The following is a 12,370-nucleotide window of genomic DNA, read 5'->3' on the forward strand; positions in this document are numbered from 1 at the left end:
ATAAAAATATAATAAGCATTTTGATAAATAATTATTACATATAACAAGTAAAATTATATGATTAGCATTCTATTGTTTTGTATAGATTTTAATAAAAAACTTGTTCACATAAACAAGTGCCATATTTGAATAATGCTAAAATGTTCATTTTTTTTCCTTCATTTAACATATCTATAATTGGAATGTTTCATGCAGCCTGTGGTCTGTTGGATTCGAGGATATTTGGTGTTTGAAAATGAAATTCTTAATATATTTTCTCTAATTTCTTTGAATACATGGTGACCTGTCATCAAAATTATTTTTAATGATCTGTCAAGTTGGCAATTTGATGAACTCAAATTTTATGAAAACAAAGAATAGGAAAACCCTCAGACTTATAAAAGCATTTCTTAGTTATTAGCTTTACTCTTTCTGTACACTACTTTTTAAAATTGTCCCTTTGTTTAGGAGGTCTTTACACCCTGGTATAAAACTACAGTTAAGACGGAGGAGAGGAGAAAGTTGCTTTGTCTTTCTTCCATAAGCAAAACTGGGTTAATCATGAGAGGAGTAGAGATGGGACAGGAGAACCAGCTCCTTCATATTTATAGACAGACATGTGATCACGTTTTATGAAAAAGTCCATTTAGGAGTTGATGTGATTGTTTCCATGAAAGGACTACTGCCAGAATTTCTCTGTTGCCCCTTTGAAGGACATTTCAGTTGTTTTTGTTTCTTCATCATTAAAAATTACTAAAAATGAACATCCATAAAGCACATCTTTAGAATTCTGCCATTGTTTCATTATAAAATTTCAGTGCTAGATCGAAGCATATGAGCATTTTTAACATTTGATAGAAATTGACATGCATATTTTTTAAAGCTTTTTCAGTTTGAATTTTGACTAAAAGTATATCATGCCTGTACTTAAAGAAGGAATTTTGCATTAATCATAGTGGAGTTAGAAGGAAGTTAGAATGTTAATAATTGAGTATAATTTTTTTAGGTACTGAAACACAGTCTTCACTTTGGAAAGCGGTGGCTTTCTTTTTAGAAAACATTGCTATGCATGATATCACAGCAGCAGAAAAGTGCTTTAGCACTGGGGCAGCAGGTCACAGACCCAGCCCACAAGAGGGAGAAAGATATAATTACAGCAAATGCACAATTGTGGTCCGGATTATGGAGTTTACCACAACGCTGCTCAACACCTCCCCAGAAGGCTGGAAGGTAAGTCACTCCTACTGCTCTGTTAGTTTGAGATCAGTACCTGGCAGTGGAAAAATATTTTCCAGTACCTATTAAAAGTGGTTTTGACTTTCTTAGAACTTTCCATTGCTGTAGGAGTTATGTGTTCTTGAAAGTTATAAAGCTTTGCATATACTTCAGATTCTTATTGTGTGAATAAAATACAAAATAATTTTTCTAAATGTCTTATTGAATATTGCATTTTATGGTATGATTGATGAAACATTTGTCTTAGGAAACATGCATTATCATATTTGTAAATGTATCTGTGAGATTTATTATATAAACAAAGTCCAGTCCGTCTATCCATTTAATACATATTAAGTGTCTACTATATGTCTGACTCTATCTCCAGACACAGTATGTCCCTAAACGAGGGGCGTAAGGCTCTGATCCACAGGCCACATCCCACTTGCCTGCTTTTGTAAAGAATGTTTCACTGGAACTCATCCAAGCCCATTTGTCCATGTATTGTCCATGGCTGCTTTCACATTGTGATGGCAGTTATTTCAGTAGTTGCAGCACAGACTATGGGACCCACACACCCTAAGGTATTTGTTACCTGACCCTTTACAGAGAAAGTTGCCAACCCTTGCCCTAGCCAGGCAAAAATCTCCAGCTTCATGGACCTTACACTAGTGAAATCTAAGTGCGGACTAATGGATATGTTTTTATTTGAAATCAACTTTTACAGCTCCTTGAGGAGGATTTATGTAATAACGAAAACTTTATGACACTCTTGGTGAAAACCCTATGTCAGCCCTCGAGCATAGGTTTCAACATTGGTGATGTCCTAGTTATGAATCATCTTCCTGATGTTTGTGTAAACCTGATGAAAGCTCTAAAGAAGTCCCCATACAAAGACACCCTGGAGATGTGCCTCAAGGAAAAAATAACAGTACAGAGGTGGGCATTCTGATCATGCTCGGGATCAGTGTTGTGTTGGAATTTAAGGTTGCAGCATACTCTGGCAGCTATGAGTGTGGATGCTATAGCTCCATTTCCTGAAGTAGTGGATCTCATCAATGGGGTGTTTGACGCAGAGGATCTCATTAATTTGAAAATCATCTATTTAACACATGCCTTCCCTGCACCTTATGGAATGCAAGCCTCTGCAGTGACTTAGCCTCGTGTTGATTTCCACGGCTGGATCCACGGGCCCTATGGTCAGTGTTAACCCATGTTTCCTTTCCTGGATCATGGAATGAATGTGAATGTCAAGGAGTCAGGAAACACATTTATAACAGAACCCACAGTTTTTCAGTGTATCCTGCTCATTTGGTGAGATGAGCACTCATCTCGTTTCTTTTTGTTTTTCTTCCCTGGCAGCATTGAGGAGCTCTGTGCCGTTGACCTGTATGGTCCTGATGCTTATGTGGATAGGGCCACACTGGCTTCTGTTGTGTCAGCTTGTAAACAGCTTCACAGAGCTGGTGTTTTGCATGTTGTATTACCGTCTCAGGTAACCAGCCAATCTGTTTTTACATTTCTCTTGGCTTTATTAAGCTAATTAGTCTATTTTATATATATATAAACATATATATATATATGTTTTAAATATCCTATATGTATAGAATATGCTGAAATGGGAATTTGAGAATTACTTGCAGCAGACATGTGTTAACTTAGAATATGAATATATATTAAAAAAAAAGGACACTTATATTTCCAGCAGCCTTCTGAAGAACTTTAGGGATGAGTTCCTATTGTGCCTTTGTGGGTAGGCAATATAAATGAAAAAATATAGCATAGAAAGCGAAGTTGAGTGAAGATTTTCCTGATAATTAGGTAGTCAGTGTTAATGAACATGGATTTTTTTTTTATTCATGAAAGGTGTGAAATTGTGTGTTTTTATAAAATGTCTTATTGCTGAATGTTTCAGCATTGACTTTATTTTAGTCTGCAGATCAGCGTCATTCTGTTGGCATCAAACTTCTTTTCCTGGTTTATAAAAGCATTGCACCTGGAGATGAACGAGAGTACTTTCCTTTGCTAGACCCCAGTTGTAAGCGATTAGCCAGTGGACTTCTGGAGTTGGCCTTTGCTTTTGGAGGACTGGTAGGAACAGCAGCTATATGCTATGCTATCCTAATGATATAAATATATAGCTCACTTGCAGTGTGTTTCTAAAAGCAAGAATTTAGCTGGAATTTAGTAAGTTCTTAGCTTAGCAAGTACTTTAATAGATTTACATGATCTGACTTCCTTTCTAAAAGAATTTTTTTTAATAAAAGATATAGGACAATATTCTTCTTCTTTTTTTTTTTTTTTGTAATATTTTTATTTATTTACTCATAAGAGACACACAGAGAGAGGCAGAGACACAGGCAGAGGGAAAAGCAGGCTCCACACAGGGAGCCCGATGTGGGACTCGATCTTGGGACTCCAGGATCACGCCCTGAGCTGAAGGCAGGCATCCAACCCCTGAGCCACCCAGGCATCCCGACAGTATTCTTCTTAAATTGTGGTTTTGTCTATCCCATTTTGTTTCTTAAAAGACTTTATAAGGCAGAGAACATTTTGTGAATATAAAGCTGATACAGTGGCTTTCTCTTCCCCTGTCCTTGGTGACCTTCAGATGGCTGATATGGGAGGACCCTTGAAGGATAATTCCACAGGCTCCCCAGAAAGATGTCTTCATCGATTTTTGAACCATGCAGGGGTGGCCTCAAACAGTCTCTGTAGTAGCTGAGATCTGCTAGCCAGTCTTTTGTGTTCATTGCTTTCACCCATCTTCCCTTTTCCTGTAGCAGAAAGCAGAATCTTCTTTGCCCCTTTATTCACTTAATGTAAACAAATCACATATTTAAATTAATAAAAAATACTCTTACTCGCCTCTCCCTTCAAAGCAGCAACAGGAAGATTTTCTGGATATTTGGGAGAGTCAGGGAAGATTTCTTTCATGAAATGAAACCTAGAAAATGCATGCTTATTGAAATGTATACAATTCAAACTTGAACCCAGGCCTTCAAATACCAGTTCTCTTTAGAGTTCTCTTTAGTTCTCTACTGTGTGATTTTCCAATACCAAAGTTAGCAGCTTCCCAGGAGTCCTTCTCTAACAGGTAAAATTGTACCTTTCCTTGCTTCTTCACAGTGTGAGCACCTTGTGGATCTTCTCCTGGATACAGCAGTGTTGTCTATGCCAGTCTCAGGAGAGTCCCAGAGAAACATGGTCAGCTTCTCTCATGGAGAGTATTTTTATAGCTTGTTTTCAGAGATAATCAACACTGAATTGTTGAGAAATCTAGATACGACTGTATTGAAGCTCATGAAATCATCTGTGGATAATCCCAAAATGGTAATGAAATTTTTATTCTTATTTATTTTACTTGAAGCAAGAATTACTATCAGAGTCCACTCATTGGGCTAGAGACGCTGCTTTTGTTAGTGAAAAACTTGCCCCTCATGTAGTACATTACCTACACTTGTGAGTTCATTGTGAAATATTTACTTAAATGAAGTGTATTTTCTTATATAATGCATATAAAAAGATTGCCATATTCTTGAAAAATATCTAAACAAAATAAGATCTCTTCTTGGAAGCTCTTGCCAATGTTTGCAGACAAAATCAAAGGAAAGAAAACCCATCTTTAATGAACATTTAATAATGTTAAGTGGACATTGAAACATTGATTATTTTTTCTAATCTCTCACTCCCCCAGAATCTCTAGGCGTAATATTACAAGGCATGGCTATGCAGGATACTGACTTTTGTGAAGAAGTGCTGCTGGAGCTTAAAAGCCCATCATGAGACCCGAGCCCCCCTTTCTTTTTGCACCAGCCATCAGCTAGTCTTATACACTCGGTGTGCTTTCTGTATTCATGGTCCTTTCACAGATTGGTATAGAGTCATTATTTCCTGCATGCTCCTGCTGTAGCCCACTTTGCCCCCTCACATTGAACCTTGGAGCTCAGTATTTAATAGATAGTTGACTTGGGTTTGCTACACTTGTAAAAGTTTGAAATTTAACCCAGTCCATAGACAGTCAGGAACTGGAACTATTAGGAATGACCATTTAAGGGAGAATGCATAATTTCCTACTGACTTAAGCTTTTACTCCAAAAATTGCTTGTTGTCTTGTGGTGGGGAGTATTTTGTAGCAGGTTGTACTAGATATTTGAATTTAAAGTTAGAAATGAACTTTTAGTAGACCCGTGACACCCAGGAAATAGAACATTTTGATCTCTGAAGCTATTTAAACTTCTGGTGAAGGTAATGAAGAAAAGCCATACATATTTACCTCTACTTAATCCTCAGTTCCCTGTAAAATGACAGAAATGGGGCTTTTTTCATTTTGTTTTTTAGAGCACAATGCTAAAAGGACACGTTAAAAGATGAGAGACGAGTGACATTTTGGAAGCTAGAAAGCAAAAGGAGAAGTTGTAACAGACTTTAGAGTCCAAGAAAACTGCAGTGTACCATAGTGGTGGGGAGATGGGCAGTTGCTTCATGCTGCAGAACCCACACCTTCTGGTGTCTGCTGATGGAAGCAGAATGCAAAGGAGAGGCTGAAAAGAGGGGGACTGTTTAAATGTTAGCTGTCCCCTGCCTGGTCACCTGGCCTTACCTTGTCCTCAAAGGACTGATCTTTTTGTGCTTGAGGACACTGGGGGCAGCCAGATCTCTGCAAGGGATAAGTATCTCTGTACCGGGGCACTCTAGGCAGACTTGAGTGAGTCTAGGCAGACTTTTTTTGTATTTTCTTTTCTTTTTCTTTCCCCCTCCCCTCCCCTCTCCCTTCACTCTCTTTCTTTCTTTCTCAGATCTTTAGTCAAGATTAGAGGCATGTTCTGTATATAACACCAGTATTAAGTAAAGTTTGAAATACTTTATGCCATACAAAACCATTTTATTATTCCACAAGTGAGAACTCTGTTTTGTACTTTACTCTTTCAGATTTAATGTCAGTTCTTGCACTCTTCTGACTTTAGTCTCCCACTAGTATTTTTGAACAACCAAAATGTTTCTGGTGTGTTGCTGTATTTTTGTATTTTGCCCATTATTCTATTGGGATGGAACTTCTTAATAATTTTTAACAGATTTTTGTATATTAGGAATAGTAGACATCTGTCATGTATGCAAAAAGTACTTTTTCCTACTGGCCATTTGTCTTTCAGTCTCACTTGGAGTGTTTATTTTATACAGAAGTATTTATTAAATTTATTAATCTTCTTTTCTGTCATTCCCGTCTTTCATGTCATATTTATTAGAAAGGCCTTCTCCAACCCAATTATTATCTTTAAAATCTGCCCATTTTTTTCTGTTACTTCTATAGGTTCGTTCTTTATTTCTTTCTTTCTCTCTTTCTCTCTCTCTTTCTTCTTTCTTTCCTTCTCTCTTTCTCTTTCTCTCTCTCTTTCTTCTTTCTTTCTTTCTTTTTATTTATTTCTTTCTCTTTTCTTTTCTCCCTTCCCTTCCCTTCCCTTCCCTTCCCTTCCCTTCCCTTCCCTTCCCTTCCCTTCCCTTCTCCTCTCCTCTCCTCTCCTCTCCTCTCCTCTCCTCTCCTCTCCTCTCCTCTCCTCTCCTCTCCTCTCCTCTCCTCTCCTTCTCCTCTCCTCCTTCTCTCCTTCTTCTCTCTTTCTTCTCTTTTTTCTTTCGAGACAGAGAGAGAGAGGCAGAGACACAGCCAGAGGGAGAAGCAGGCTCCATGCAGGGAGCCCTGATGTGGGACTCGATCCACTGGACCACACCCTGAGCTGAAGGCAGATGCTCAACCTCTGAGCCACCCAGGTGTCCCCCATAGGTTCTTTTTTTTAACAAATATAAATAATGCAAAGAGCACTGGAGAAATGGCATTTTTTTTCCCAAATGGTTACTTACTGGACATTTATTCACTAATACATATTCTCCTCACTGATTCAAGATTCTCACTTTCTTGAATACTAACTCCCTGTACATATTTGGATCTGAAGTTGGACATTTTAATTTCTTAACCATCTTTTTCTCAGCCAGTACCATGATGTTTTAATTCCAGCAGTTTTAACGTACAACTAATCATCTGGTAATGCAATATTCCTTCTTAGTATTTTTGTTTTTCAGACTTTTCCAGCGATACTTGCATATTCTTGAAAGTGAAATTTAGAATTGTTTTGTCAGGTTCCTCATTACCCTTCCCACAAAATGTAGGGATTTTGAATGATAATACACTGTGTAGAGTAAATTTAACCAAATTAACCTCTTTTTTTTTAAAAAAGCCTGTTTTTCTAAGGTTCGTCTCTCCATTTATTCAAACCTTTATTCATATTCTCAAATTTCTTTGTCATACTATTATGTAGAATGCTACATTTCATTCATCTAGTTACTACATGTTTCTTAATATTTCTAAATACTGGATACTATTTAGTTTTAAATGTAAATGGAATATTTTCCCTTTATATTTTTTTCCCCAAAGATTTTTAAATTTATTTGAGAGAGAGAGAGAGAGAGAGAGAGAGAGAGAAGAGAGAAAATGAGTAGGAGAGAGGTAAGGGGAGATAGAGAGAGGTAACTCTCCGCTGAGCACAGAACCTGACATGGGTCTCAATATCATGACCCTGAGATTATGATCTGAGTTGAAATCGAGTCAGATGCTTAACTGATTGAGCCAACCAGGTGCTCCTCCACTTTATATTTTCTTTATAAGGATGTGGTATATGAGAAAACTATTGATTTTGTTTATTTTATAATCATTCACATGAATGAATATCCTTTTTCTTTTTTCCAAATTTATGAAGATGTAATTGACATATAGCATTTTATAAGTTTTAGGTGTACAACATGCTGATTTGATTTAATCAAAGTTGATAATCCTACAGAATGATTACTGGGATGTTTAGTTAATGCTCATCATCTTAAATATTTTCCTTGCAATGAGAAATTTTACATACTTCAGCACTTTTTTTTTTTTTAAGGATTTTATTTATTTATTCATGAGAGACACACAGAGAGAGAGAGAGAGAGGCAGAGACACAGGCAGAGAGAAAAGTAGGCTCCATGCAGGGAGCCCAATGTGTGGTACTCTAGGATCTCACCCTGAGCCTAAGGCAGACCCTCAACCACTGAGCCACCCAGGGGTCCCAGCACTTTTCAGATATATGAAACAGATTTTAAATTTAGTCACCATGTTGTACATTACATGTCCAGAATTATTTTATAATTGGAAGTTGTACCTTTGACTACTTTGATTCATTTTGTCCAACTCCCTATGGCTGGCCTCTAGCAAGCACCAGTCTGCTCTCTGTATCTGTGAATTTGGCTTTAGGTGCCACATATGTGTTTTCATACAGTTTATCTTTCTCTGTAGGACCTATTTCACTTAGCATAATGTTGTCAGAGTCCAATCTATGTTGTGACAATTGGCAAAATTTTCTTCTGAATAATATTTCATTGTGTATGTATATACCACATCTTCTTTATTCATTCATCTGTTGATGGACACAAATTGTTTCCATGTCCTTCTATTGCATATAATGTTGCAATGAACATAGGGGTGCAGATACATTTTTTAGATAATTATTTCCTTTTCTTCAGGTATATACCAGAAGTAGAATTGCTGGACCATGTGGTACTTCTGTTTAATTTTTGGAGAACTGCCACACTTATTCCACAGGGCTGTACCAATTTGCACTCACACCAGCAATGCACAAGAGTTCCCTTTTCTCCACATCCTCACCAACACTACTACTACTTCTTTTTTTTTTTTTTTAAGATTTTATTTATTTATTCATGAGAGACAGAGAGAGAGAGGCAGAGACACAGGCAGAGGGAGAAGAGGCTCCATGCAGGGAGCCCGATGCAGGACTCGATTCTGGGACTCCAGGATCATGCCCTATGCCGAAGGCAGGCGCTAAACCGCTGAGCCACCCAGGGATCCCCCAACACTTGTTTTTGATGCTAGTATCTTACAGGTATGAGATGGTATCTCATTATGGTTTTGATTTGCATTTTCCTGATGATTTCACTAATTGAGCAGCTTTTCACATACCTTTTGACTGTCTGAAAAATGTCTTACTCAGTTCCTCTGCCCCCTTTTAAATTAGATTGTTTGATTTTTTGCTGTTGAGTCTTTCATATATTTTGGATATTAACCCCTTATCAGACACATGGTTTATAGATAGTTTCTCCCATTTTGTAGGTTGCCTTTTCATTTTGTTGATGATTTCTTTTGATGTGCAGAAGATTTTTAATTTGATGTAGTTCTATTTGTTTATTTTTGCTGTTATTTCCTGTGCTTTTGGTGTCAGAACCAAAAAAAATTGTTAAGACCAATGTTAAGGAGCCTATTCCTTAAGGAATTTTATGGCTTCATGTCTTAAGTTCAAGTCTTTAACACATTTTGAGTTGGTTTTTGTGTATGGCATAAAATAGGTGTCAAGTTTCATTCTTTTACAGGTAGTTGTCCTATTTTCCCATTACCATTTATTGAAGAGACTATCCTTTCTCCATTGTATATTTTTGGCTCATTTGTCCTTCATCATTGTATATTCTTGGCTCCTTGCATGTGTGTGTGTGTGTTTTTTTTTAAATATTTTATTTATTTATTCATGAGGGAGAGAGAAGCAGAGACACAGGCAGAGGGAGAAGCAGGCTCCATGCAGGGAGCCTGATGTGGGACTCGATCCTGGGTCTTCAGGATCACGCCCTGGGCTGAAGGTGGCACTAAACCGCTGAGCCACCAGGGCTGCACTCCTTGCATGTGTTTATTCCTGGGCTTTCTATCCATTGATCTATTCGTTTTTATGTGAATATTATACTATTTTGATTAGTTTGACATGATATAATATGAAATCAGGAAGCATAATGTTTCCAATGTTGTTCTTTCTAAAGATTGCTTTGGTTATTCAGGGTCTTTTGTGATTCCATACAAATTTTAGGACTGTTTGTTCTATTTCTGTGAAAAATGCCATTGGAATTTTGGTAGGGATTGTACTGAATCTGTAGATTGCTTTGGATAATACCAACATTTTACCAATATTAATTATTCTATTCCATGAGCATGGAATATCCTTTCATTTATTTGCATCCTCAATTTTTTTCATCAGTGTCTTTCAGTTTTCATCATACCTCCTTTCATTTTAACCTCCTTGGTCAAATTTATTCCTAGGTGTTTTATTCTTTTTGATATAATTTTGGTGCAATTTGATTATTTTCTTAATTTTGCTTTCTGATAGGTGGTTATTAGTATATAGAAACACACCTAGTTTTACATCTTGATTTCGTATCCTGCAACTTTACTGAATTTGTTGATTAGTTTTCACAGTTTTTTTTTTTTTTTGGTGGAGTCTTTAGGGTTTCCTGTATATAAAATCATACCATCTGCAAACAGTGTTACTTCTTCCTTTCTGTTTTTGTTGCCTTGTATTTTTCTTGTCTGATTGCTATGGCTAGGACTTTTAATACCATGGTGAATAAAAGTACTAAGAGTAGACATCCTTGTTTCTGATTGTAGGGAACACAGCTTTCAGTTTTTCACTATCAAGAATGATGTCAGCTGTGCATTTATCATATATGGCTTTTATTATGTTGAAGTATGTTCCCTCTGTACCTGAATTGTTGAGTTTTTATCATGCATCGTTGTTGAATTTTATCAAATGTTTTTTCTGCATCTATTAAGATGATCATATGATTTTTATCCATTATTTTGTTAATGTTGGTGTGTCACAATAATTGACGTGCAGATGTTGAACCCTCCTGGCATCCCTGAAATAAAACTCACTTGATCATGGTATGTGATCCTTTTAATGTATTTTTGAATTTGATTTGCTGATATTTTGTTGAGTTTTGCATCTGTGTTCATCAGGGATAGTTTACTGTAATTTTCTTTTCTTATAGTTTCCTTGTTGGGTTTTGGTATCATGGTAATTGCTGGCTTCATAGAATGAGTATGGAAGTATTTACTTGTCTTTTAGGTGTTTAGCATAATTTGAGGATTGGTCTCAGTTCTTCCTTACATGTTTGGTAGAATACACCAGTGAAGCTGTCTGGTCATGGACTTTTGTTTTTTTGAGAGGTTTTTGATTACTGATTCAGCCTCCTTACTATTATCTGGTCTGTTCAGATTATCTCCTCAAGATTCAATCCTGGTAAGTTGTTTATCTTTAGGTATTTATCCATTTCTTCTAGGTTATCCAATTTGCTGGTGAATAATTGTTCATAATGGTCTTTTATGATCCTTTGTATATTTTTGGTGTAGGATTACCTTCTTGAAATAAGGAAGTTAGGGCAGCCCCAGTCGCCCAGCGGTTTAGAGCCGCCTTCGGCCCGGGGTGTGATCCTGGAGACCTGGGATTGAGTTCCGTGTCGGGCTCCCTGCATGGAGCCTGCTTCTCCCTCTCTCTCTCTCTCTCTCTCATCTCTCATAAATCAATCAATCAATCAATCAATCTTAAAAAAAAAAGAAAGAAAGAAGGAAGTTAAATGAAAGCCTCACTGAATTCTGAAACTTTGAGGCTTTTAGTTCTCTTCCCTCAGTGTGGCTCCCAGAATATGGTCAATTAGATATATACCCTCAGGCAAGATATCAGAATATTTTGACAAGTCTAAGGGAAAATAATGATTAAGTGTTATCACTACCCAACCAACCTACACTGATCCTCATTATCAGTGAGCCTTGCCTGTTGCACAGTACTTTTAGTCAGTTCCTCAATGTGTGCCAACAGCCAGGGAGCACCAGGCATTGAGGAAATGGATTCTAAAAGAGAGAGGCAGATAAAAAACCATTTGACACAGTGACTATTCAGTGAGATGGAAATATAAAGAGAAAAGAACCACAGAGAGATGAGAGATGTCAGTGTATCGATGAAATAAAAATTGCTACTGAAAAGAACACTGTTAGAAAGTAACTTCTGGGAATTAAGCATGGGCATAAGAAATTAAAATGAAATGAGTTTGAAAGATAAATTTAGGAATTCTCACAGAAAATAAAGTAAAACAAACAGAAACTAGTAGAGAAAAACATGAGGAGACTTGGGATCCACTGATAAGATTCAGCACCAGGACCCCTCTGCTCCAGAGAGAAGACAGGCTCTCAAGAGAATGTCCCAGAAACAAAGGCCTCGAGCTTCTGGATGGGAAAGAGTCATTGAAAATCCAGCACAGTGTATGAAAGCAGCTCTACACGGAGCAAATTTCTTGAAAATTCAGAGCCCCAGGGGCTTCACCA

The 12,370-nt window shown here is 37.1% G+C and overlaps 1 protein-coding gene across 5 annotated transcripts in view; it reads left to right on the plus strand.

Moving 5' to 3' along the window:
- Window positions 1-12,370, plus strand: part of PRKDC (protein kinase, DNA-activated, catalytic subunit) — a 215,362-nt gene that overhangs the window by 67,127 nt on the left and 135,865 nt on the right. For all 5 annotated transcript variants that reach the window (XM_055318273.1, XM_055318275.1, XM_055318274.1 and 2 more), the window contains 5 exons: window positions 986-1,209; window positions 1,922-2,133; window positions 2,557-2,689; window positions 3,127-3,285; window positions 4,324-4,527. In XM_055318273.1, coding sequence (XP_055174248.1) covers window positions 986-1,209; window positions 1,922-2,133; window positions 2,557-2,689; window positions 3,127-3,285; window positions 4,324-4,527 — 932 coding nt within the window. The remainder of the gene's footprint in view (window positions 1-985; window positions 1,210-1,921; window positions 2,134-2,556; window positions 2,690-3,126; window positions 3,286-4,323; window positions 4,528-12,370) is intronic.

This window comes from Nyctereutes procyonoides, unplaced genomic scaffold (genome assembly GCF_905146905.1).
Source record: "Nyctereutes procyonoides isolate TBG_1078 unplaced genomic scaffold, NYPRO_anot_genome, whole genome shotgun sequence".
NCBI lineage: Eukaryota > Metazoa > Chordata > Mammalia > Carnivora > Canidae > Nyctereutes > Nyctereutes procyonoides.